Source organism: Hippocampus bargibanti, linkage group LG14, assembly GCF_051943395.1.
Source record: "Hippocampus bargibanti isolate YZ-2025 linkage group LG14, ASM5194339v1, whole genome shotgun sequence".
NCBI lineage: Eukaryota > Metazoa > Chordata > Actinopteri > Syngnathiformes > Syngnathidae > Hippocampus > Hippocampus bargibanti.
This window is the reverse complement of record NC_142747.1, coordinates 16,063,237-16,090,991: the sequence shown is the minus strand read 5'-3', so window position 1 is coordinate 16,090,991 and position 27,755 is coordinate 16,063,237. Positions and strand designations below refer to the sequence as shown.

The 27,755-nt window shown below is 42.0% G+C and overlaps 2 protein-coding genes across 2 annotated transcripts in view; one reads left to right on the top strand and one right to left on the bottom strand.

Annotated features, from left to right (window-relative positions):
• Window positions 1-121: 121 nt before the first annotated feature.
• Window positions 122-25,465, bottom strand: map3k10 (mitogen-activated protein kinase kinase kinase 10). Its single transcript, XM_089014006.1, has 11 exons — window positions 23,043-25,465; window positions 12,072-12,252; window positions 11,853-12,001; window positions 10,722-10,897; window positions 10,337-10,583; window positions 9,668-9,790; window positions 8,166-8,304; window positions 7,459-7,571; window positions 7,080-7,387; window positions 5,508-6,036; window positions 122-3,624 (listed from the first exon to the last, which is right to left on the bottom strand). The coding sequence occupies exons 1-11, from the start codon at window positions 23,917-23,919 to the stop codon at window positions 3,236-3,238; spliced, it is 3,231 nt and encodes a 1,076-aa protein (XP_088870132.1). The 5' UTR covers window positions 23,920-25,465; the 3' UTR covers window positions 122-3,235.
• Window positions 25,466-27,129: 1,664 nt separating this feature from the next.
• Window positions 27,130-27,755, top strand: part of sipa1l3 (signal-induced proliferation-associated 1 like 3) — a 61,910-nt gene continuing 61,284 nt past the window's right edge. Inside the window, exon 1 of the mRNA XM_089013249.1 lies at window positions 27,130-27,273. The gene's annotated coding sequence lies outside the window, so the exon portion shown is untranslated. The remainder of the gene's footprint in view (window positions 27,274-27,755) is intronic.

Here is a 27,755-nt window from a genome sequence, read left to right as displayed (position 1 = left end):
TTATTTATATTCCAGCCTGAATACACACTCCACTCGACTGTAAACCAAGATACCCGAAGAGCTTTTCTCCCTGATACATTGAAAAACATGACCTCATCGCACACACTGGCGCCACCCAGACAACACTTTGTGGTACTACATATTATGAAAGAACAGGAAATATTATTTCAGGGGAGCTGCATGATCCGATAGAACATTTATGAATGAGACTGAAGCATTTTTCTTCCTATTTATTCATCTTGCAACCATCACGTGACACTTTTTAGTCTCATTTTCACACCCGTATTAAATATGTACACGGACAAAAAAGCACTGTAACAATAATTATACCCAATAGGAACAATTTAATCTTAATAAATAGTCATCAGCACAGGGAGGTTGCCCCATACAACACACACACACGCACACACACACACACACACACACACACACACACACACACACACACACACACACACACACACACACACACACACACACACACACACACACACACACACACACACACACACACACACACACACACAGTCCTGTTTCAATGGTTTTGTGAGGTCCGGATAACTCCAGATAAGGAGTGAGGACCACCATTGCTGATACGTTTAGAGAAGAACTAGTGTTACATATGAACACTAAATGTCACCCCATTTCCCACTTCAATTTCTTTAAAAACAAAGAAATAAAGTGGACTTGAAACTGAAACAACTGCAGGAGTGAGGTTTCTGAATGGGTACATTCAAAGTCCTCACCGCTGTAGTGAATTTGGTTATAATAACGTTTTATTTTTTGTGGTATCAACTTTTTCCTCTCATTAACGACGCACACACACACACACACACACACATAAACACACACAGTGAGTAAAAAGTGTGTGTATCCAAGTGAAATGAAAATACACACCAAAAATTTCATTTTGGGTGAATTTGTGAGGACCTTTCTGAAACTTTAACAGGTGCATATATAGACCCTCTCGAAGCCTTTAGAATGAAACACTTGTGAGGACCGGCCAAAAGGTCCTCACTTGTCAAAAATGTCCTCACTACGTATGGTATAAAATGTTAGTGGTCCTCACAAGACTAATCATATACACACACACGCACACACACACACGCACACGCGCACGCGCACACACACACACGCACACACAGACATGGTCAAACACACTCAATCCCTTATTTGCGCAGTAGTGCAACAAGTCCAAAGTGATTTGTCAGCTGCAAGTGGTCAGTCAACAAGGCTTCGAAAGTGCCGCTGGGAATGGGGGGGGGGGGTCTCGGGGGGGTTCCATGAGGCTGACGTTGTATGTTGCACTTGTCTCAAAAGGTCATGATGCATCCATGCTGTCAGGCCAAGTGATGCACAGAAGAGATGATTCTGTTTAAGACGTTCTCTATTTTGGCGAAAAGATTGTGAGGGTTGTGGATGTAGAGCACAGGTGTCAAAGTCAAGGCCCGCGGGCCAAATCCAGCCCACCACATCATTTTTTTCGGCCCGCGAAAGCAAATCAAACTTGTTAAATTCCATGATGATTGCTAAAATCTGAGCCAAAATTTCATATTTTTGGATGTCAACCACAATAAAAGTCATTATTCTTGACTTCAGATTTGAAAACGAGTTATTCATTCATTTGCTGTGTGCTCTATATGTAATATTTGAAGGGATTTAAACATTCTAATGGGTTCCCCAAATTCATAACAGCCCTCGAGAGGAAACCATAACTACAATGTGGCCCGCGGCAAAAAATGACTTTGACACCCCTGATGTAGAGGGTCAAAAAGGCAATATTTTGAGAATATTTGAGAATTTAGGCTACCTAAATTACAAATTGAAGTAGAAGTCAATTTAGGGTTTTTTTTTTTTTTTTTAAGAAAGAGGAAAATAGTCTGGACCAGGTGTCAGGATTTTCTGTTTCTCATGCTTGGTAAAAATCCAGCCAAACTATCAAAATGCCAGGTCCAACCGCGAAGTAACTGCTAGCTAGCCTGCACACGGCTCATTAGCTTCCACACTTGCTTTCTGCTGTCTCTCCCAGAAGTATAGTGATGCTAAACGTTAGCATGGGGTTTGTCTGACATCCGACTGTTTCGTTGATGATATTGTTTCATTGCAAATTATTTTTTTTTCCCTCCACAAAGGCAAATCCGTCGGTATATTCAACCTGAAGCGTGCAATACTCGTCATCTTTTTTTTACTCGTTGGGCTTATTCAAAAGGGGGCGTTTACCTGTTTCGACTGAATGACACCTAGGTCAGTATCATCCAATCAAAATTGCACTTTCTGCCAACTGCAGCCCGAACAGCAAATGAACAGCAAAAAAAGCGACAATATGTATTTAGTTTTATCTGCGAGCCAGATTCAATCATCAAAAGAGCCACATATGGCTCGCGAGCCATAGGTTGCCAACCCCTGGTCTAGGGTATTTTGATTCCATTTTTCACATGGGAAAATCAGTTCCTTAATTATATATTTTTTTTTGTAGATTTTGGGTTCCCCCTTGATGACAACATTGCTACTTTATTCCTGTAAAATGCAATTTTTTCCCTCCTACTAAGTCATTTACTGTCGCCCGAACAAATTCGGGAATGGCGCTCCACTTCATATTTTCAATTCCTGAATAAATTCGTGAATGGCAGTGAATGAGTTAATTAGGTTTAAGGCATGTTCGGGGGGGGGGGGGGGGGGGGGGTAAAAAATTAATTGAGGGTTTTAAAATGGGCTAAGTGTTTAAAATTTGGGGTTCAAGGCAGAATTTAACACAAATGTCAGTTTTCAATTTTGTCTTATACATTAAAAGTTATTATTACACTGGAAAAGTCCAACAAATAAATCCTTCAAAATGGAGTCAGCCCACTCTCAGTCTCAGTGGCTCAATGTTGTTAACCGTTGTGACCCTCAAGAAATGCCTTTTCACACCCTTGCATGACATGATGGGGGCGGGTTGTGGATGGGGGGGGGGGGGGGGGGGTTGTGATGTGGTTTATGATACTACAAGTCCTTTGGTAGGTGGTGCACAACACACAGAAGGTGAATGTGGAAAGAGACACCACATGGATGAAGAAAAGGAACAGTTCTGTGGGAATGTCGCAAGCAGATTTAGTGTGAGTTGAGTTTGTTTGAGGCTTTTAACCGGTAGTTGAGCTCATCGGGAGAATGAAAGGTGGTCTTTACACTTTAGTCGAGGGGATGGCTTCCAATAAATGTGATCATCGCTTGTTTTCGGTACAAAAAACGACTGTGGCTATGTGTACTGTTGCCCGCAGAGGGCGGTGGGCTGCATCTTCCCGCATAGAGGTACCGTATGGTCCAAACTCTGCCCTTCCACATCCATGTCCATCAGGTTGGGCCTCGCGGCGCCGCTCCCGCCGTCTCTCGATCCTGGCGGGCCTTTGATACCGCGACCCGGTGAGGCGTTCAGGGTCCCGAACAGAGAACCCGGCTTCCAATGGTCCACCCGGGTCGGAGCTGGCCGGGGACGGGCGGCGAATTCCAGTGTCTTGGGTCGCTCCAGGGGGCTGATGAGGCAAAGGGGGGCCGGACCGGGAGGTGCGGGGGCCTTTCGGCGTTGGGGGAGAGGGAAGAGGGCCGAGGGGTCTGGCAAGCGAGGGATGTCCAAGGTATCCAGTACACCTGCATCGTCACAAATCAAAAGAGGCTTTGCAAGTCATGCACAGCAGGCAGACTTTGTTTTCCTAAAATTAACATTTTTATGCTCATAATTATTATTTTTTGAATAAAATTGGCCTTCTATGGCCAATCGTATACAGTGATACCTTGGCCTACGAACTTCATTGGTTCCCAGACAGAGTGTGTAAGGCGAAAAGTGTGTATCCCAAAAAATAATTTCCCATAGGAAACCATTAAAATGAGAATAATCCATTCCCAGGTCCCCATAAAACATAATTTTCTGTTTTCTCATTTTCTAAGCCTTAAAACTACACAAAAAATACCTTATATTATGTATAATAAATGTGCTATGGTATTATAATTAAAGAAATAAACTGTACTATATAATAAAGTGGTTTTATTTACCTTTGTGATGGTCGTTGATGGCTTGATGGAATGGAGTGGCCGCCGGTTTCATCCGCATTAAACACTTGATGAGGAACGTAGCCTTCTTCTTTAACCATCTTGAGGAATGATCCTTTGTTGGTGCTTTCACTGTGATAATTTTATCTAGTTCCTCATCAATTGTGTTCTGTTTAGCTGGGTTGATAGCTTTTTGCATCAAGTGTACAGATGGCTTGTGTGGCTTCTTTGTGGAGCCTGATTGATGGGATATTTAAACCTTGCAGTCTACACTCAGCCTTTGAACTATCAAAGTTGAAACGAGTCCAAATTTTACTGTTTTCTATCCATTTCTCACCATTTCACTTTTGTTTTTTTTTTCACCTTTGTTTTCTTGTTTCAAGTTCTTCTGTCGTCTCCCTTTCGTGAGTGTGTGTGTGTGTGTTTTCTCACTCTCTCTGTGTCGTCTGCCTGTCTCTTTAATGTTTCATGCAATCTTTTGCTTCAGAGCAAGAATAAGAAAGCATATTGGGTCCCTGTCTCTTTCCTTAACTCATTTGCTGCCATTCACGAATTTATTCGGGAATTGAAAATATGACGTCGAGCGCCATTCCCGAATTTTTTCGGATTTTGTTTTATCATGGTTGGGTGTCGATAAAGCGCTGGTAATGGCCTCTAGTAATGTTTTATCTTTTCCACAATGGGGCAGCATTTCCCTTTTCCATGTTAGCGCTTTGTTCCAGTTTCAGCTGTTGTTAAAAGCCCTATATACTAAATCATTATGTATGTATTGCATTGTATTTTGGACATCCGCCCTCATTTCAAGCTCATATAACTCCAGACCCATATAATTTAGGAATTAACTCTTTTTTTTCGGATGAAAGAAGAGAGTCTAAAGTTTCTAACACTTGAATGTTGATGTCGTCCTAAAACTCAATATTCTGTGGGTCCTGGAATTCAAGTGACAATGACAAAAACCCTGGCAGTGAATGAGTTAAGATCCCATTCTCACATTGCTCTAAGACAGGGGTGGGAAAACTTTTTGACTCTCGGGCCACAATGGGTTCTAAGACTTGACAGAGGGGCCAGGAGCATACTAAAACATTAAATGTCGTGTGTGCAAACCTCATAGCACAGTCAGAACACTACGACCCAATTTATTAACTGTCTTTCAAACGTGAAAAAAGACCTTATGAGTTAATAAATTTGTCTCAAGGAATATGCAAGATATGGCATTTACATACTATTTCGCGGATACCCGGAATATGGGGCAGGCAACTTTTCAGAGTTGTCTGCCCTGGTGTCCGCTAACTTTTTGTCATGAGTTTCAAACACTGTTTTTACTATAATTTGGACAAGTTCATCAGTTTTAAAAAGCCTAAGTTAAAAAGTAATAAAAGCCTAAAAGGTTTTCATAGTTTGCCAATGTCTGCTCTAAGACAAAGCAAAATGTCCTGCAGGATTTATTCAATAGACAAAAAAATAAAATAAAGATTGCACATTACCTTTATTTGCTCTGATGACAGGACCCCCAGTCGGAGGGGGCATGGGCACGCTTCCGTCAGATGGCGTCCGGCGGTGGACAAGAGTCTGCGCCCGGGGTCGTATGGCGCCATCTGATGGGGTGCGTCTGTGCCCCCTATTGACTGCCATGGTGGCAGAAACGTGGGTCGGCGTGAGAGACTGGTTGGGCTCCTTCTTGAAACTTTCTGTCCGCAAGTCCAACAGCGGATTGAGGGAGGATCCCGTCGGGAGCGGGACCCGCATTTTGCCCGGCGTCAAGGGGTAGTCGTCAAGATGGGAGGGAAGGAGGGACTTGGTGGAATTACAGTCAGACAGGGAGGACAAGGACAGCAGCGTAATGGAAGGAGAAGGATCCAGGGAGGGCAGCGAGGAATCGTGATGGCGGGAGAGTGACAAAGAGAGATTTCTACTGGGGGGCGATGTGCTGCGACGGAAACGTCCCGTGCGCTGGAAAAGATTTTCTTTCTTCTTCCTCTGTTCGTCTCTTGTGTCCTGTTCATCCTGAAGTACCTGACGAGGACAACCACAACATGTCAACACTTTCGAAACAGTCACCCCCGTAACTGCACCTGTACAACCGCATAATATACAATCAGAAATTACCCCACAAAAAAATTATGGGGGGTAATTTCATTTTTAAATCATGACCCAGGCTGTTATTCACTCATTCACTGCCAGACAATGTGCAAAATATGTGTTCACTCTAGTGCCATGGTTTTTGTCATTTTCACTCAAATTCCAGGACCCACAGAATACTGAGTTTTAGGACCACAAAAACACCCAATACACCGTTTGAAACCGTAGACTCTCATTTTGTCACTCTCTCTGTCGTCTGCCTGTCTCTTTAATGTTTAAACCACTTCCCCTCACTGCTGCGTTCTCGACCAATCACGTGGCTTTAACTGAAGACTGGGGGCGGGAATATAGGATAAAAAAAAATTTCGGCAGCCATTTTCTTTTTTGGAGAATGGCTTCACTCTCTGTCTGTCTGTAACCCCAACCCCCCTCCCCCCTGACCAATCACGTGGCTTTAATCGAAGACTGGGGCCGGGGAATAGAGGACCACACATCACTCATTGCGGCAGCTCCATGTGTATCCCGAAAAATAGTTTGTATGCCAAGGTAAAATGTTCATAAATGTAACGTTCGTAGACCGAAACGTTCGTAAGCCAAGGGGTTTCGTAAACCGAGGTATCACTGTAGTACACAGGTGTCAAAGTCAAAGCCCGCGGGCCAAATCCGGCCCGCCACATCATTTTTTTCGGCCCGCGAAAGCAAATCAAACTTGTTAAATTCCATGATGGTTGCTAAAATCTGAGCCAAAATTTCATATTTTTGGATGTCAACCACAATAAAAGTAATTATTCTTGACTTCAGATTTGAAAACGAGTTATTCATTAATTTGCTGTGTGCTCTATATGTAATATTTGAAGGGATTTAAACATTCTAATGGGTTCCCCAAATTCATAACGGCCCTTGAGAGGAAACCATAACTACAATGCGGCCTGCGGCAAAAAATGACTTTGACACCCCTGCTGTAGTATATTCCTTACCTGCAGTCTACCCAATTGCAACAGGTCTTGGCCTAGACCCACCGAGGCCAGCAGCGAAGCGCAACCCAACAGCAGCATGTCACTCTTCTTCCTTTGTCCGCAGCGTCTTAGTGAGTCATGGTGACTCAGAGCGAACCCCGTTCCCACGTAACCCTGAGTGGAGCTGGCGCTGGATGAGCCCATGTTGACAGTGGCCATGCCGGAACCCGGGGTGCTCCACAGGGAACCAGAGTCATCGGCCGCATCGTTGCTGCTAGTCTCGGAGGGCTGCAGAGAACCCGGCGATTCTTCCAATTCGCAACACTCCTCTGAATGACAAAGTGGAGGATTGAGGAACCCAAGGTCCCCTCTTGGGTTTCAAATCGAATAAGCGACTTACCCATTTCACTGAGGCTAGAGAAGCCCACTGTCATTGGTGCGTGCTTGGGGGATTTTCCAAGGTTTGGAGCACTGGATGACCACACTTTGCTGCCCTCGCTTAGTGATTTCAGTCTGAAAAAAAGGCCATATTCATTTATATTTGATCTTAACTCATTCAAAGCGCTGGTCAGACCTCTGACATTTTTTTTCCTTCCAATAGGAGACAGCATTTCCATGTTGGCGCTTTGTTCCAGCTGCAGCTGTTATTAAAGTGCTATACTAACCAATATGTATGCATAGCATTATATTTTGGACATCCGCCCACATTTCAAGCTCATATAACTCCAGACCCATATCATTTAGGAATTAACTCTTATTTGCTGATGAAAGAAGAGAGTCTACACTTTATTACGCTGCATTGAATGTTTATGTCGTCCTAAAACTCAATATTCTGTGGGTAGCTGCCTATCTATTAGCTATTAGCTAGCTAGCTTTCTATCTATTTGAGTTACTTCGGGGTTGAGTGAACGCTGGCGGGTGTGGCTGCCGCTACTCACCCACAGAGCGGATCCTGTGACTGTAAAGTGACCTTGAGAGTTTTGAAAGCCGCTTAGAAATGAAATGTATTATTATGATGATGATGATTATTATTATTATTATTATTTATATAGATATCATGTTGATTAGTGCTTGGCAATGTGTATTCAAATATTTGAGTTCACTTACTTGTCCTCTCCCCCGACTCGCTCCCTCTGGTGGGTCGAGCTGGGTCCCCACGTGCGTCCTTTCTTCTTGCCGGCCGAAATGTCTTCCTTCTTGCACACGGCGCTGCGGCCCCATGTCTTGTTGCTGTCACTCGGGGTTACTGTCTCAATCACACAAAGTTGAGTCAAATTGAAGCAAATTGGAGGCTTTTAAACCAAAAGGTGATTATTTTTCTTGACCTAAAATGTTTCGGTTATACGTAAAGGACAACCGACACCATTTTTTTTGTTTTTTTAACTGACATCAGAAAAACGTTTTATAGCATCTAAAATACTCAAAACACGCAGTATGATATTTTTAGTCAAATGCAAAACACCAATAAAAATGACTTAAAATGTCCAAAATCTGCAAAATATTGAGCTGCGAATTGGGCATTTTCAGAAAGTCCCGCCCCCAGTTCGTGACGTCACGTCAAGACGTCTTGCATTGCTAGTGAATCAAAACAATGGCTTCAGATTCGGAGAATATGCTTTCTTGTTACACATCCAGTTATGAATATGATTCAAATAGTTCTGAAGAGGAAAGCATACATGTTTGCAATCGATTAAAGAATTTTTTCCGTGCCATTTTGAGGCATCAAGACTGATGTGTAGCGTCCCAGAAAATGCAGAACATGGCGCCAGAGCTCCGTTGGAAATGGGCTATATTTGTCTGCTGGGAATTTGTGTCAGCGAATATCAAATAATAGTCTTGGTACAACACACGATTCACCATTGAGTTATTTATGTGTTTTCCTTCTAATTACGCCATCAACATGGATCAACACGAATTATTCAGACCAAACAAGGTACCCATAATGCATTGTGTGTCGCTTTCTCTGTCAGGGGCGTTCCGTCACGTCAGGCATCGTCATCAACTCGAAAACAAGACTTCCGGAATATTCAGCGCGAGTTTTAAAACGTAAACTATAGCTATATGCGGTGTAATCTTTGTAAAATACGCTCAGTCGAAGTCATTTGAAGTGATTTTACAAATTATGGACACAACTTGTCCGGAGGCGTCGGGTGTCCTTTAAATTTGAAGTAAAACATATTTGTAAGTAAACTGTGCTTGACATTAAATTGGCTTCCAAAAAATCTGCATATATTGATTACACAAGGTAAAAAAACCACAACAATGAACCCAACTTGAGTAAAAGAAAAAAACTAAAACTTACTTGCGTCAATTTTTCACAAGTTACCTAGCTTTTCCCAGATGTTTTGTACACATTTATGAGGTGGATTTACACATAACAACACAAACGGTTGACCTTTGTAGATCTATTTTTGACCAAAATTGGGTTATATTCAACTCAATGGTACAAGAAAAAAACTGTTTTTTTTTTTCATTTTTCATTTTTCTATCTACGTCACCACAATATTTATTTTATAATTAGTTAGAGTTTTTTAAGTGTGGTTGTAGATAGCTTGAAAATAATATTTCTAACATGCAAGAAGTGGATACAGGCAAGTTTCATTTCTCACATCGTATGGCTCGAAGGCGAGGAATGACGCCTGGGCTTGCAGGCGGCGTGGTGCTTTCACTGCCCTGTGTCTTCCTTTTGTCCACGCTGGGGGACGCTTGCACCGTGATTTTGTGCTCAAAGCCTTTGAACACATGAATGCACAGCAACATAAATGTTACGATAAATGTTACACCAAAAAGTCTGATATTTTCTTTTTTTTTCTCTCTAAGGACATGAGATGTGCTGGAGTGATAGATGGTGAATAGAATTGTATATAGACCGGTATCACATCATATCTAATAAATAGATGGATGGATGGATGGATGCATGGCCAGATAGGTAGAAAGCAAGGAATCTATCTATCTATCTATATATATATACAGTAAAGTCTCGTTATATCGATATTCAAGGGAGTCCGAAAAAATATCGATATAACAGTATCAAGCCATTTTCTGTTGTGTTTTTGCTCATCAGTCTCAGGGAGCCCAGGCGGACAGAGGCAATTAAGTTGTGTAAATCAAGAAAAAAAGTATAATAAAATAAATACAAATATGAAAATAAAATGATAAAACATGAGTGATTTTGTTGAATTTGAAAGACATTTTTGAGACGATACAGCTTTACATCATTAGCAAAAAAATATATATATATTGCTGTTTGCTGGGGTAGAAGAAATGGTAGCACCCACCAGAGGGCAGGCTGATGCTGTTACCATCCCTGCACAGCTTGAGCAACCTGCTCTTCTTGAAATGGCCCTTCCTCTTCTTCACTCTGGGCTTCTCCTGGTACATTTGGTGGATGATAATGTTAAGCTCGCGCTCCACGATGTCGATCTCGCGCTCGGCCAGCTCCTGCTCTCGTCTCCTGAGCTGCTCCTCCTGCTCTCGCTGTTCCTCGGCCGCACGGGCGAGTGCCTCCTCCCAAGACCTCAACTCCTGGGGAGACATGATAGACATTTTTTTGTCACTTTCGTTCTCAGGTCTTTTGATACATCCATATGCTGAAAGTTGCTAGGGTGAGTCCCTCAGACATACGTATAATGTAGTGTCAAGGTAAAATTGGGGGGGATGTACCTTCTCTTTGGCCCGTAGCTCGTCAAACATCTGCTGGATCTCCAGCCTCCAGTCTTCCTGCAAGGAATGGAAGGACTCAAGGGGCATCTGGAACATGGCCGACTGCTCAATAGCCAGCAACCGGCGGTGGATACTTGTAAAGGAGGGCCTACTGTGGGGGATCGGGCTCCAGCACTCTGCGGGACAACAGAAAAACTCACGTCAGGGGTGTTAAACTTATTTTGGTCTTGGTTGTCTTCAGCGTATAAAGGTAACATCCGATTTACGACCAGCTCGACTTACGACCACAACCTCCAGACCCTATTTTTAAAATTTTAATTCTACACCTGGCATCTCACTCTCACACAACAATTGACCGTGTGATGGCATCTGAGTTTGCGAGTCATTTAGCCTCCGAGTCTCTCTTCAACATTTTGAATGGATTTCGACTTACGACCATTGTGACTTACGACCGGTCGGAACGGAACTAGGTCGTAAGTCGGATGTTACCTGTGTTTACCTCATAGTTCATCCATCAAATCAGCAATACAGTGATACCTTGGTTTACGAACCCCTTGGCTTATGAACTTTTCGGTTTAAGAACAATAAATTTATGCAAATTTTATCTTGGCATATGAACTTTTTCAGGGATAGACACGGAGCTGACTCAATGAGTGATGTGTCATTACCTATCAAATACCTATCAACCCAGCTAAACAGAACACAATTGATGAGGAAATAGATAAAATTATCACAGTGAAAGCACCTACAAAGGATCATTCCTCAAGATGGTGAAAGAAGGTTACGTTCCTCATCAAGTGTTTCATGCTGAGTAAACCAGCCACTCCATTCCATCAAGCCATCAACGACCATCACAAAGATAAATTAAATGACTTTATTATACAGTACAGTTTATTTCTTTAATTATAATACCATAGTACATTTATTATACATAAAATAAGGTATATTTTGTATAGTTTTAAGGCTTAGGAAATTAGAAAGATGAAAATTATGTTTTATGGGGACCTGGGAACAGATTATTCTCATTTTAATGGTTTCCTATGGGAAATTATTTTTTGGGATACACACTTTTCGCCTTACACACTCTGTACAGTACTGCTATTTATGCAGTGGTGAGGTAGTCCAGCTTACCTACTAGGAGCTGAGCAAAAGGTTCAGGGCATGTCGACGGGACGGGAAGTGTTAGCTTGTTCATGGCCACGCCGTAAGCCACGGCCAGGGCATCGATTTCCCTGTAAGGAACCTCGCCGGTGAGCAGCTCCCACAGCAGCACACCAAAACTGTGACAACAGACAAAGCGGAAAGTTCAAAGGTGATTCTCAAAGTGAAAGCGGAGGGCAGTATACCCACCTCCACACGTCACTGCTTTTGGAAAAGAGGGACAGCTTGATGACCTCAGGCGCCATCCAGGCGTATGTGCCCGCCGCGCTCATCTTGGTGGTCTGGTGCCATTCTCGGGCCAGGCCGAAGTCTGTGATCTTGAGGGTCTTCCCACTCAAGTCATCACGCCCCATAGGCTCCAGAATGAGAACTGAAGGTGAGAAGGAGGAGCGCATAGGACACTAAATATATGACACAAATAATAATTTCTCAAGATTGGGTCATTTTTATGTCATTGTTTGTTAGCATTAAGCTAAGTGATCTTCTCTCAATTTGACAGTCAATATCATATGCCGCGTCAATAAACTGTTTTGGATCAAATAAAAATTATTTTAAAGCAACATTGTATTTAGTAACTCATTCACTGCCAGGCATGTGCAGTAATAATAATAATAATAATAATAATAATAATAATAATAATAATAATAATAATAATAATAATAATTATAACCTCAAGGACACTTTACAGTCACGGAACAATAACTTTTTTTTTGTGTGCGGGTGAGCAGCGGCAGCCATTCGCGCCAGCGTTCACTCTACCCGGAAGTAACAAAGCAGCCAAGTTATGAAAGGAAGAGGAAAGGAAAGAATGAAGTAGAAAAACAAAATACAAAACACATGAGCTGCTGGAAAGGCAGCCACTCCATCTTGAAGTTAAAATAAATAAATAAATAAATAACAAAATGTGTCCACTCCAGTGCCAAGGTTTTTCAACGACTCGCAGAATATAGAGTTTTAGTACTACGTAAACATTCGTAAACATTCAATGTAGCATAAGAAACCATAAACTCTCTTCTTTCATCAGAAAAAAAGTTAATTCCTAAATTATATGGGTTTGGAGTTATATGAGCTTGAAATGAGGGCGGCTGTCCAAAATACAATGCAATACATACATATTGGTTTATATAGCGCTTTAACAACAGCTGAAGCTGGAACAACGCGCTAACATCGAAAAAAAAGGAAAATGCTGCCCCTTGTGGAAAAGAAGAATCATTGCCAGAGGCAATGGCCTTCGCTTTATTGGCACCCAAGCATGAAAAAACATGAAAAAAAAAAAACCAACAAATTTGAGAATGGCGCTTTACGTCATATTTTCAATTCCCGAATACATTTGTGAATGGGAGTGAATGAATTTGACAAATAATAAAGTCATAGGATTGAGTCATTTTGGTGTCATTGTTAGCATTAAGCTAAATTGACTTTTATTGAGCAAAATTATGTTTTTCAATTTTTCTAAATTTGACAGTCAATATCATATGTCGCCCCAATAAATTGCTTAAAGCCTACTTTGGATGAAATAAAAATTATTTCAAGGAATCATTAAAAAAAATCTAGGTTTGTTTTTGTAATTTCCCAAAATATTGCTTACATAGCAGAGTACCCAACAGCAAACTACAACCACGATAATCTCATGTTGCATGTTTGCATGGTGTACTGTACTCCCAACTTTTCTCCTCATCCCTCCCAACCTCATACATACTGTACACTATGGGCCACTTCGTCTTTAATTTCCGTGTACAAGCCTGCTATGGAAATATTTGGAGTGTACACACTTAGCAAGTACTGGGAGACAGGTGGAGGCTGGCTTCTCACTCTCACTCTTATCTCCAGGCTTATGCAAAGGGTGGCGCAGCCTTCCTCACTGTTTCACACGCACACACGCACACACGCACGCACACGCACATACACGCACACAGTAGAATGTTTGTTTACATACACACGCTCTCCTCGACACACATAGCAAAGCTTTCACGTGATAAAAGGTGTGTCTCTCTGTCCACAAGCTGTCAGAGAAACCTGTTTTCATTTTTCACAGTCAATCCGTTGCCAGATTGTGACTCGTGAAAAGATCAGCTGCTTGACAAAATGCATGTATTACTTTGTCAATGATTTACCGGCAAGTCATCTTTTTTTTTTTTTTGGGATAAACAATTGTGTTCACATGCGTGTCAAAGGTAGCACTGGAAGTGTTTGTGCACAGTGTCGAGAGTGAAAACTTTATTGAATTGCTTGATGCTCAAGTCACAAAACTGAAACAAAGACAAGCAAACTATTGCCTTATTTTAACCCTCAAATGGGATTTCATCGTTATTGTTACAGAGTAGGTAGGATATACATAAAACAGATATATGTCGGGTTATTAGATAATATAAAATAAAATGAGATTAGATGAGATAATATAAGATATGATAAGATAACCTCACAATGGAGAAATTCCCAATTCACAGCAGCAAAGTTATGAAAGGAAGAGGAAAAGAAAAAGAAGTACCGTATTTTCCGGTGTATAAGGCGCACCAGAGTATAAGGCGCACCTACAATGAATGGTGTATTTTCAATATATAAGTGTCAGAGATGTTCGATCGGACACTGTGGACGAAGGCTGGGACCCAGAAAGATTGTCTTTACTGCCGGCAGGAGACGCAGTCATTCATGACAGATGCCCGAATTCTGCAGCCTTCTGCCAAGCTATTTAGTGAGAGTATATGCAAATTTAAGTGGTACATTAGTAAAACATAGTTTTCTTGATTAGAACACCACACCCTTGGAACATTCTGAGCGTGAAAACATTGAAAATAAAACACTGACTCTTCCGTGAACTGATAAATTTGTGCTTCTTCTCCATCAATAAGGCGCACCTTCAATGAATGAAAGAAAAATCAGAATATATAAATATATAAAAGTTATCCAAATATAGGGCACACTACATTATATGGCACTACAGTAGAACTTTATACACTGGAAAATATGGAAATTTCAAAGGAGAAATAATCTAATCTGCCCTCCTTCATTCCACCCACTGCAAAATTGTCACCACCCAGGCTCCCATCACAGCAAACCAGAGCAGCAACTGAAAAAAGGATGCAAAAAATATATACACATTTAAAAAGGAGGACAAAGTGATGAAATAAAGCTGGTGGCGATCGGGGTGGAGCAAGACAAAAACGAGACAATACGATTTTGGCGGCTTGATGGCGACAATGCAGAGGATGCACATGAAGGCTGGAGAAAACAAGGCCAAGGATGAATGTCGAAATATCGCAGCTGTGAAACTGGGGCGAGGCTCAGACATAAGAAAATGAAGAAATGGACATTTAGGCAGAGAAGGGACATACACAAGCAGAAAGGAGGACATCATGAGGGGATGAAAAGATGCTGCCTTGCAGAGGTAGAGGAAAAATGACTGGAGGGAAAGCTTTTGTACTACTATGGGCAACACAAAGCAACATTGTGTCTTTGTGTCTCAATGACTCCCTCTTTTCTGCTCCATGAGCCTTTCTTCACATAGAGTAAGTTGGAAAAAAAAGTTGAAATCGAGTGTTGTTTAGTGTAGTGTAGCAGTTGTATTAGGTAGTTCTCTAAAATAGCCTCGTATTTTACAAAGAAATAAACTGCTTTTATCTTGTGTTCAATATTTTTCAAGATGTACTGTATTGTTATGTTCATGCACAGTATATTTTGCTATCTTATAACCTGTTTTGTTATATATGTTGATAACATTATATATTTATAGGTTTATACAGCACTATCATAAATTGCCACATCAGGGAATTGTTTTATAAGGAAAATTTTGGTTTTTTTTTTATTCCTGATGAGAGAATACTAACTGTACATCCGGTATTGTATTATATTTACAATTTTAAACTTTGGAAAAAAATGTGCCTTTTTTAATTGAAGAAAAAAAACAGTATGCCATATTTTAACTTTTTTCTTGGAAACTTTATATATGGGTCGGGTCTATTTTTATTTTTTCTCTTAAGAATAAGCAGGAAGTCAAAACAAATTACAGCAGGCCACTCATGTTGGGTACGCCGGACTTTGGATATCCTTGCTGTAAAGTAAGCACTTCAGCTGATACAGAGGAAACAAACAGTGAAAGCGGCGACCTTGAACTGTTGATCACCTGTCTCGTATTCAGCTTTTCAGTCTACCTCCAACATGGTTTTACTCTTATCGCAAAGCCAAGAACCACTTCTACTAAAATAGACAAAGTCTTTGAAGTTACCATTTAATTGACTGATCTATCAAGTGTTTGGATATACCCCATAACATGCCTTTAATTTGTATTCTTTTTCTTCTTGGAACCTTTAAAGGACAACCGACACATTTTTTTTGTTTTTCTAACTGACGTCAGAAAAACGTTTTATAGCATCTAAAATACCCAAAACACTCAGGCTGATATTTTTAGTCAAATGCAAAACACCAATAAAAACGAGTTAAAGTGTCCCAAAACTATTTCAAAATGAACTCGGAGATGCCGAGTTTCAGAAGGTCCCGCCCCCTTGTTCGTGACGTTACGCAAGGACGTCTTGCCTTGCTCTGGAATCAAAACAATGGCTTCAGATTCGGAAAAGAGGCTTTCTTGTTACTCATCCAGTTATGAATATGATTCAAATAGTTCTGAAGAGTAAAGCATAAATGTTTGCAATCGATTAAAGAAGTCCTTCTGTATCAATTCAAGCCGTCAGGACTCCAATCAGTGACGTGCAGTCAGTGGAGGCAGGTGAGGTAGTGCCTCACCTGTCATCAAGGAAAGCTGTCATGTAAATATCGAATGAAAAAATAAATTAAACAGTTAGATGTATTTAGTGATTTGTACTTTAAAGTTCTTGTCCATTTAACTTCACAGTTTTAGGTCTTTTTTTCAAAATCGCTGAATTTACCGTTCAAATACTAAGTAGAGACGAGCGGTGACGTCATTGATGACGTCAGTGCCTCACCAGCCATGAACCTCACCGCACGTCACTGACTCCAATGTAGCGTCCCAGAAAATGCACAAGATGGCGCCCAAGCTTTGTTGGAAATGGGATGATTTGTCTGCTGTGAATTTGTGTCAAGTAGTATCAAATAGTAGTTCTGATGCAACACACAACGATTCACCATCGCATTACTTATGTGTTTTCCTTCTAATTTCGCCATCAACACGGATCAACATGATGTTTTCGGACCAAACAAAGTACCTAAAATGCATTGTGTGTCGCTTTCTCGGTCAGGGGCGTTCCATATGTGACGTCACGTCACGTCAGGAATCATCACGAACTCGAAAACAAGACTTCCTGAATATTCAGAGCGAGTTTTAAACCGTAAAATATAGCTACATGCGGTGGAATCTTTGTAAAATACGCTCAATAGAATTCATTCGAAGTGATTTTACAAATTATGGACACAACTTGTCCGAAGGCGTCGGTTGTCCTTTAAAATGACTCCTTCACAATCCTTCCATATACATTTTTTTCACATTTTCTTAATACACTGTGTCTCTTATTGTGGCCTGTGGCATGTTTCACAACGTTAGCCTTCACACCAAAGTCAAACTGGTGTAATGCATGTCCCCATTGCCGCATTCATCCATCCCTCCTCCCTTCTGTCCATTTCTCCATTCCCAGTCGAGCCCCCAGGGGTTTTCTCCCTCCATTCCTGCTTTGCTCCTTTCTTGCTTGCATCCATGCCTCCACTCTCTCATTCGCTGCCTCAAGTCACCCAGGGCTTCTTCTTCATCCTCCCCCCTGCAGTGACTCCTCTGCCACTGTGAGCCATGCTCTCTTTCTGTCTTGGGCTGCGGTGTGAGAATGGGGTCATTGTTGCTCTGTGGCGATGTGAACATGCGTTTGTGCTGCGTGTGTGTACGTGTGCGTACGTGTGCGTACGTGTGCGTGTGGTATGAAGAGTGTGGGCTCCTGATCCAGTGCCAGGGTGTCTGCTGTCCGACCTCCATGCGCACGCATACTCAATGCACAGTACTGGAGAAGGTGACACAGACACGCTTGAATATGGACGGTCATGAATACACAGCTTGTCTTGTAATTGTTCTGTAATCAACAAGGACAGTGAGTGATGCTACTGATGCTGCATTGCGTAAAATGAAGTAGCATTCTACTGTATTCAAGACATGTACTGTAGTTTAACCTGTAGGTTGTATATTGAGATTGCAATTCCACACTCACTATATTTATTCGAAAAGGTATGAAGCTGTCATGACAAACACCCAACCAAACACGGGCTCTTTAATGCTCAAGAGCCAGGTTAAATTATTTTAAAATAGCTATCCGTCCGTCCATCCATCCATCCATCCATCCATCCATCCATCCATCCATCCATCCATCCAGCTAGCTTGCTGTCTGTCTGTTTATTTATTTAGTCATCTGTTTATTTATTTATTCGTTCATTTATTCATTTATTTATTTATTCATCTGTTTATTTATATAACTATTTACCCGTTTACCCATGTACATATGTATTTATTTATATATTTATTTATGTATTTATTTATTTATGTATTTATTTTGTTGTTTATGCATGCATTCATCCATCCATCCATCCAATCATTAATTCATTCATTCGTTTGTTTGTTAATTAATTAATTAATTAAGTAATTAATTAATTAATTAATTAATTAATTAATTAATTAATTCTCCAATGTATGTGTTTATTAGTTTTTCTTATTCATTCATTCATTTATTAATTTTAACACTAATCATACTCACAAGTAAGTTGGAGCCAATCTTCAGCCCATTAAAAAAACTTTAATGTGCAACCATGAAATGCTGCAGTCTGAAAGCCTAAGGTGTGACAGTGGCCGCAGTCCCATCATTTCTAGGTTGCACTCGTCGAAGTTAGTCACCATATCACTCTTTGGGACTCTTCGAAGGATTAGCTCGTGGGACCAGACGCCACTCTAATCCTTTTCCTCAACAGCGACGCCCTTTATTCTAATAGCGAAAGCTAGATAGAGTCACGCTGTACTTTACAGGCCTATGCACCATATCTAACTCCACTAATCTGTTTAGCAAGTAATCAAGCATTTGTTTGCACTTTTGCTAACTATGTCATGAGCAATTAACAAATTCCCATTATATTTAATTTGTGTTTTCTGGGAATGACATGACAGTATTCAAAAAAGATGTTTTTTAAAGGACATTCGACAATCCTGCCACGAGATGTGAGGGCACCCTCTATTCAGATGATTGTTGACAAAGTAAACACAGCTTCCATTGGGAGCAGTCAAAATAGCATGCGATGTCAGCCTTAATTGCTTGTCTAGCCTCATGCACGCATTCACGCATCTCGTAAAACAATTGTGTCTGCTAGGTTGGTCTACAGTGACCGAAACCAGGAAACTGTGGCCATCATAAAATTATTAATGCTATGGGTATAATACAAAGTACATTTTTACATTCAAACACTATTTATACACTAGCGAAATCGGAATAAAAGGTAAGGCAGAAAAGCGGAGATTCAATTTGATTCATCCTCTATTCTTCTTTTTTTTGTCTTCAATGGGACCACAGATGAGTTGGAACCTTTATCAGATGACTTTGGGCATTTAAAGGTGTATACCCTGGACCGGTCAGTAGCCAATTGCAGAAAACAAGAAGAGAAACAACTTTCAAATTTCGATTCACATCTAATGCTAATTCAAATTATTCTATAAACCAAACCTGCATTTTTCCCCCAGTGTGTCATTTTCTTTTCACAAATTGTCCAGCTTGGGGCCGGGTAACATATTTTGCAAGATGTGCAAATGAAAAAGGTGCTAAGGCCTCTAGGAGGTGGCCCAAAATAAGGGAGGGAATTGTATTGTATTGAAAATACATGTAGTTATGAAGAAATGGTCATTTAATATTCCCACAAATGATAACACCAAACCATTCAATGGGAGGCGAATTTAGGTCTCAGCAATACTGTCTCTTTTGTAGAGAATACCGTACTTAGTCTGTGTTATTGGCCTTAATTATGCTTTTAACAGTTTTACCCTCCTTGTCAGAGGTGTTATAGTTCAAAATTGTCACAAAAACAATGCAATTGCAATTTCTTTTGTAAGCATCTGCAACACATCAATGAGGATAAAATCTCTCCTCAGGTGCCAAATTGAGGTGGGCCATGTCTAGTCAGGCTAAATAGGACAACTATGTGTCAGTATGGGCAACAAATCTCAGTTTTCAATATTCTTAATGGTAGTTGCCTTTTTGCTGACAACAGCCATGCTCTCAGACATCAAATGAAAATACTGTATTTTCCGGTGTATAAGGCATACCTGAGTATAAGGCTCGCCCCCCAATGAATGTTGTATTTTCAAACTTTTTCCATATATAAAGCACAGCGGACTATAAGGCACACCTTCAATCAATGAAAATATAAAATAATAATAACACATGTACAGTAAAGTCTCGTTATATCGATTATATAGATAGTACTGCTTATTACGATACTATTTCTATGAACGCAAGGAGAAAATTTACATGCCGCAGGATCGGATATATCGATAGTCCGGTTATATCGATATTTTTTCCGACTCCCGAGAATATCGATATAACGAGACTTTACTGTTTATGAATAGATACAAGTTTACCGAATATAAAGCACATCACATTAGACCAGACCTGTTGTGGCTCAATATGACTTCACATATAAGGCACACTTGCGTATAAGGCGCAGGGTCATCTTTTGTTTTGAAGAAAATCAAGGCTTTCCGGTGCACCTTATACATCGGAAAATACGGTACTGTACTTGTATCATAATGAGAAGAAGGCCTCTTTATGCAACCTAGTGGGACCGGCACCTTAGGCTGTGAGAAACCCGAGGCTGATGCGGGATCAGGGTGACAGGTAAAGCATGACCAAGCGGCCAATGACTATCTTGCTCACAAACATGAAGTGACATCACTCTAAAGGAGGTCATGGTAATCAGATTATCCCCCGGCCATCGCCTCACCAGGTTAAAACGGCAGACTATATAAACATACACTGGCATGATTTATTGTATGAAGTACGAGGGGATAATATTAGAAGAAAGCTTACTAGCAAGCCCAAAATAAAGCTCAGTGAAAATACACATACAGGCATTCACTCAACAAATAGTATGTCATAAATGGGTTTGATGTATATATTTTTTAAAGAGGCATAGCAGAAAGAAACATCATACTGAATTCCAAGCCTATGGAAGGCATGAGAAGAGGCTCTGTTCACAACGTACCCGTGCCAAGTGGTTTGCAGTTTGAAGAGGATACCTGAGAGCAGTGCACCCGCACAATAAACTGAGATGTAACCCAAAACGTAGATGAACCACTGTTTACCCCCTGCAGTCTCCTTCTCTTGTTCTTTCCCATCAGTCGCCTGACTCGCAGGTCAGACATCCTTGAATTCTATTGACTACATACAGTATAACACACAAACACACACACACACTAGGCAATGTTAATCATTGAAATTGATTATAGACTTGCTAATTTGCTTCACGTTCCACTATAGTTCTCACTTGACCAAAACAATCATTGAAGGTAGGGCATTAGGGAGGTTTCAAGCATTGACACAAACACAGCAGCATTTACTTTAGGCTGTTATTTACAAGTAGACAATAGTTTAAATTAGAGCATTGACATTTAACGCAGTGGCCGATGGAGTCTAGAAGCTACATGACTCAGCAGCACAGAAGCGATGCCATGTACAATAGAATCCACTAGTGCCCAACCCTTATCGTTAATGGGGCCGGATAATGGAAAGATCAGAAATTGAGAAGCAAAGAAACAAATGAGGCCAAAAAGGATTGTGGCCTATTTTTCTGGACATCAGCAGTATCAGAGTGTTTATGCTACTCTTCATCCGTCTCACCCTTTTGCAAAAAGACTTTAGTCAGCATCCTGCAATCTCCATTGCCCCCTCCCACTTCCATCAAGCACGTCAGAGAAGATCAACGCACACTTTCTGAGACGCATATATCCCATCCGCTCATTTGTGTCCAGGCTTTGATTCCATTTGTGTGATGCGCTAACAACTGCAACCGCGTCTTTAAAACAGCAAGTAGCACAAAGGAACGAAAATAGCACAGTGAGTTGCAGAGCAGAAGTGCTCGGCTTGAGTTCGAGGAGGAGGAGGAATAGGAGGAGGATGAGGAGGAGCAGATGATGGAGAAAAGATGGCCGTAGCAGACAAATTTTACAGAATTTAGGCTTCTTGTTGCATGTGATTATATTACATGATGTGTGACCTGCGATTGGAAGGCAAGCGGTTCAGGGTGTCCCCTGCCTAATGCCCAAAGACGGCTGGGATTGCCATTGTAATTACTGAATCAGTTTAACCAAGGATACGTCCGTGTAGGCTCTCAGTCGTACAGGAGTGGTCCATTGAGGAAACGGTTTCTTAAGTCGTCATCTGTACTTCTTTGAAGGAGTCGAACGTTTCACTTCTCATCCAAAGGTGATCAAAGTGAACTAAATTTGTGCTGGTAACCATGGCCCTATATCCCTAATGGACAGGGGTGGCTGTACCGGACCCCTGCTCTGATAGGTCCCTCCTCTAAACACTTCACAAAATCAGCATGGTGGTTTAATTTAGACCGTACTTAACAACAGACTTCTTAGGCCGATACCGCATAGGCTTAGTCATGCTAATGAGGTGAAACCAGAGCCAGGGATGGAACAATAGAGGTAAACAGATTGGCTTCGGGGAGTGGTCCACTACTCAATCTACATCAATCTTAGAGGAAGGACCTATTAGAGCAGAAGTCTGGCACAGCCACCTCTGTCCATTAGGGATATAGGGCCAGGGTTACCAGCACAACTTCAGTTCACTGACGAAGCTCTTCAGATGAGGAGCGGAACGTCCGACACCTTCAAAGAAGTACAGATGACGGCTGAAGAAACCTTTTCCTTGTTTAACCAGGGATCACCAACTCCGGTCCTCGTGAGCCCGAAACTTTCATGTTCTACACGTTTGCCAACTCCAACACATCTGATTCAAACAATCAGCTCATCAGCAAGCGGTTCAGAAGGAGGATCATCAGGCATTTTTTTTAATCAGGTGTGCTGGAGGAGGATAGGTACCAGTTGTGCAACACAATCTCAGGTTGTCTGATTGATCTTCTGATTGAGCTCTATCCCATTTTCTGAAGCTTTGAAGCCCCTCTCATTCCAAAGGCATAAAAAGGCACAAATTGGTTTGTACTTACTATTGCTGGACTTGAGGTCTCTGTGGATGATGGGTACAAACGCCTGGTTGTGAAGGTAGTCCATCCCTGTTGCAATCTGCACAGCCCAGTTCACCAGCACCCTCGGGGGCACCTTCTTTCCAGCCAATGCTCGATTGAGAGCCCCACCTCTGGCGTATTCCATGACCAGGCACAGGTTGGGCTCGCGCAAGCAGACCCCACGCAATGCAATGATGTTGGGGTGTCGAAGCATCCAGAAGAGTCTGGCCTCCTGGCGTACGCTCTCCGCTGTCACACTGATGTCTTCGTCGGGGTCTTGCCTGGCAGCCTTGACGGCAACTTCTTCCCCTTGCCAGATCCCTTTATACACCTTCCCAAATCCACCAGCTCCAATAACCTCCTCTAGGAGCAGTTCGGAGAAGTCGACCTCCAAAGGGCATTCACTCACATTGACAGTGAGCTGCTGGTAGTTGGGAGCGTCCCCCTTTGTCACATAGTTGCTGGGAAAGATACCCACTTTATCCTGGATCTTGCCCGTCCACCAACCCTCGTCCCCAGAAACTTTGGAGTCTTTGGAGAGAACTTCCAGGAGGTCCCCGCGCCTCAGGGTTAACTCCTCATCCGCTGTAGCCTCGTAATCAAACACGGCTGTCCAGTAGGGGTTGGGCGCAGTGCGGTTGTGGTGAGAGTCCGGGGAGGCGAAGGATGAGTTCCAGCTACTGCCATTCTCCACTTGCATGACCGGGGCAGGGCACATGAGGGGTGGTGGGGTTATATTCAGGGATGTGGAAGATGTTGTTGATGGGATGAGGCATGGGGGAGGTGGGGAGCAGCAGCCCCCACAGCGGGTGCAGGACAGGGGGGCTGCCATGTCGCTCACTCTGCCGTATGGGTTCATGGAGGCCGGACTGGTGGTGGACACTGCAAGTCTGCCCTTTGTCAACTCAGGCACAAAACACACTGCGGGCCCATCAACTGATGTGAGGTGTCCTCGGCCACCAGTAGAGGGGTCAGGGGGATCAGCGGATCAAAGAAATGGGAGTGTTGCACCCCCATAACCGCATCTTGTTGTTGAAACAGTGCCAAATCCCGCTTCCGTTTGTGGGGAGTGCATGTATTCTTAAAAGGGTCAGGTCACTCAGGGACAATGCACATTAGGTCAAACTCCAGCGCCATCAGAGTATCGCATCAGTGACTTTGTCTCTATTGAAAGCTGTTAGAATTCTAATGTTCTCTGTAAAAAAAAAACCTTTGTGTTGATTTCTTAAGGCATAACTCATATTCGATATCACTCATGAAACACAGTCTTGAAACCTCCAACCATCACCATTACAGTAAATAGGCAAAGTGCTCGTGGAGATCTAAACTAGATGACAATTAGATCTCACACTGTTGTCTGGATGAATTTTCACTGAAGTGTGAGAATTCAAAAGGGGTCATCATTAGATGGGATTAGCAGGGGACTGACTGTGGTTAGACTACAAGTGAAAATGACAGACCCTGACAGAGCCTTGTGCAATCCTCTGAGCCGGGGTCCTCATTATCGAGTGTACACGCTCCTCCCCCGTCAGCCATCGCCGTGAATCTGGGCTGCTCTCTCTTTATACAGCATGGATGGCTGAATGGATGAATCACTTTTCGATGCGTTACATCCCCAAAGTCCACTCCGGACTAATTCCTGCATTGAAGGCCACTCTGCTCAAAACAACCGCCGGAAAGCCTCTATCAAAAGGGGGTTGGTTCATATCAAATCATTGAGCCCACAGCTGGAAAGCAGGTCAGTGTAGAGACAAAAAAGGGATGATGGCGAACGGACATGGATGCGAGGGTTTTCATTTTAGTGCTAGGTTATCCATCAGTGGAGAGGAGGAGGAGGTGGTCTGTAAATGTCAAGGGGCTTCTTTAAAACGGCAAGATGAAACAATGTCTTATCAACATTAACAACATAAATTAAGGCCATGATCTAAAATATAATAGTTCAATCACAGTGATATAGACCACATTTCAATGGTTGCAGTAGAATAAAAGCAAGTATTTCCTGTAACCCAACCTGCACCGTGGGCATAGCAACATCCATCGACTAGTTATGGGCGTGAGACTGCATCTCAGGGATCCACATCATCCGCGCGTCAAGCTTTCGTGGTGTGCCTCGCCTTGCCAATCATCCAGATGTCCGTCTCAAAAAAGCACCATCGGTATCCCGACACATCGATCGAGCTGTCAAATACACCAGGCCAATCACTCGTCCTCTGAACAAATCCACACCGGTTGACAGGCACTCGGGTCGGGGAACAAGTGTCCGGCTAGTCGCAGCCTCATGGAGCAGAAAGCTGTAGACGCGCCCTATTTGTGTTTATATATCCCAGAATGTGCAGTATCCGGGCACACACGCAGCGCTGGAAGAGCCACAGTATCAGGCTGGTTGGTAGAACGGGAGAGCGACACTGAGCTGCCGCCGTCGGCGGTTGTGATGACGTTCCGTTGCATTCTGGGTAATGTGGTCTCACGGTCATGTCGCTGACCTATATCAACGTGGAAACTCATGAGTCATAAACATGGCGAAATAAGAACGGATTATTCATAATTAGCTTGACAGCTCTTTCATTGCTAAATTGCACAAATAGATAGACTCGCTATTTGAATGATAATAACATAATACACAAATGAAAACTCGATTAGTTATTATTATGACGTGCAAATGCCAAACATTTTATCCTATTTTTTATAATTTTAAAATATATTTTAAAAATAAAATATTATCAATCCATTGGGGGTAGGTTGAAGCCTGAGTCAGCCGCAATAGACTGGGGACACCCAGAAACCGGTCGCCAGCCAATCACAGAACACAGACAATCATTCATACCTGGGGGCAATTTAAAGCGTTCAATATTCCAAGCGCTAACCACTGGATCACCAAGCTAGCCATCAAGTATAATAAAAACTAATTTTATTCATAAATTATCGTGTTAAACAGAAACATTTTAATTATACTCATAAATTAATATAAAATATTTTGCGCGAACTGACCTTGTGTGACTACAAAGTATATCACAATCACTCATGTCTTGTACGACAGGTGGGAATCGTAGGAGAAATCAGTCACATTCTAATCTTTTTTTAGATATATTGCTAATTATTGAGATAATTTAATCAATTCAGCACTAGAATACTAAGTAAATATTCGCTTTGATCCTCTCCTTTTTCATCTAGAACTGCTTCATGTAACAAAGAGGGTACAGAAAGTGCTTGTACAGAAGGTGCTTATACAGAAAGTGCCTGAGAATGAACGACTGTCTTTGTGTTCTTTTATTTGTTTTTTAAAATTCTTTTGGCTTCAAGATGGCGCCACAAGAATGTCTGCCTATCCAGCAGCTCCTGTATTTTGTTTTTCTACTTCATTCTTTCCTTTCATCTTCCTTTCATAAATTTGCTGCTGTGAAATATAAATTTCTCCACTGCAAGACTAATAAAGGTAAATCCAATCCCCATTCAGGGTCAACTCCATTACAGGGATGTTGAGTCACATGCACTACACATCCTCCTTTAGAAAACATTAATATGTAAAACAAATGAGATTGTGGTTTGTTTCATTTATACCAGTCGCGTATGTACCACTAATGGCATACAGCCTATCTTTTGTTATATGTATATCACTGAAGCTCATAGCTGTGTAAGAGCTTATTTAAATATAAAATCAGGAAATTAGATGAATGTTACTGTTTATTTGTTTATTTATTTGTGGCGTTTGCCGATCATAAAAAAAAAGCTTTTGAGAAGCTCCGAATTCGCCAAAAATTGCCTTTAAGGCCCTTTAAACACTTGGTCCGGGATTATGCCTTACAACCACAATGTGTCGCTGTTGACTCATATACGGGTCGGAGATGGGTAGTAAGGGAGCAATGAACGTAATTAGTGTTTCTTTAATAGCACTAGTACAAATTCGCACGGGAAACGTGGATATATTACTGATAATGCACCAAAAATGCAATTTACACTAATCGTATCACAGATGGCCATTGACAGTCCACTTCACTTGGCAGCCCACGAGTGCTGCCCTTTAGCCGTGGACTGACTCTGCGCATGCGCAGTGACGTAGGGTACCGCTGTGCTCCGCCGTGGTTTCGGTTGAGCATTCTTGGCAGAATCTCGCTCAGGGAACAGCAACTGGAGGCTCATTTTTTTCTTGCCATATCTGGAGACTAATTTTAATTCCACACAAGCCGGAGAGAACCCTCGTCGCATTTTTATAAAGGTACGATCTCATTTTTTGCTGTTTATAACAGTTTCAAGTGGTCCGGCTCAGGTTATTTTTCTGCGGCGAAAGAAGTGGCGAGCGGTATTAGTGAGCTAAGCAAACATTGAACTCTGAGAAGCTGCCCAGAGAGGGCAACTTTCAGTGAAATGCTTCTATTCGTTGCGTCTTTACCACGACTCCCGACATTCTATTCGGTAAAACGCTTACAGCGTCACTTCACTTCACCCACAACCGTTTAGTCAAGATAATAGCCTGACGTTTACGCCGGCTACTTTGATTAACTGCCCTCAAAGAGCCACCCTGGTCCCCGTTCTGCGCATGCGCAATGTGCTGTGCAGCCTTTAGAAGTTCTCCCTACCTAAGTACGTTCAGTCGTCAGGTTCCAAGTGACTATGGCAAAACTACTGCATCCAGACAATGGAAGCTTTGTTTGTTGGGGCCGAGGGTGGCGGTTTGTTACCCCCTCCCCCTAAACACGG

Coding starts and splice junctions, on each gene's coding strand:
- map3k10 (XM_089014006.1), bottom strand. CDS start 23,919: ATGAACCCATACGGCAGAGTGAGCGACATGGCAGCCCCCCTGTCCTGC. Junction 7,572..8,165: donor CGAGTCGGGGGAGAGGACAA/GTAAGTGAACTC, acceptor CCTTTTTTTCAG/ACTGAAATCACTAAGCGAGG. Junction 6,037..7,079: donor TGCAATTGGGTAGACTGCAG/GTAAGGAATATA, acceptor TGTCCTCGTCAG/GTACTTCAGGATGAACAGGA.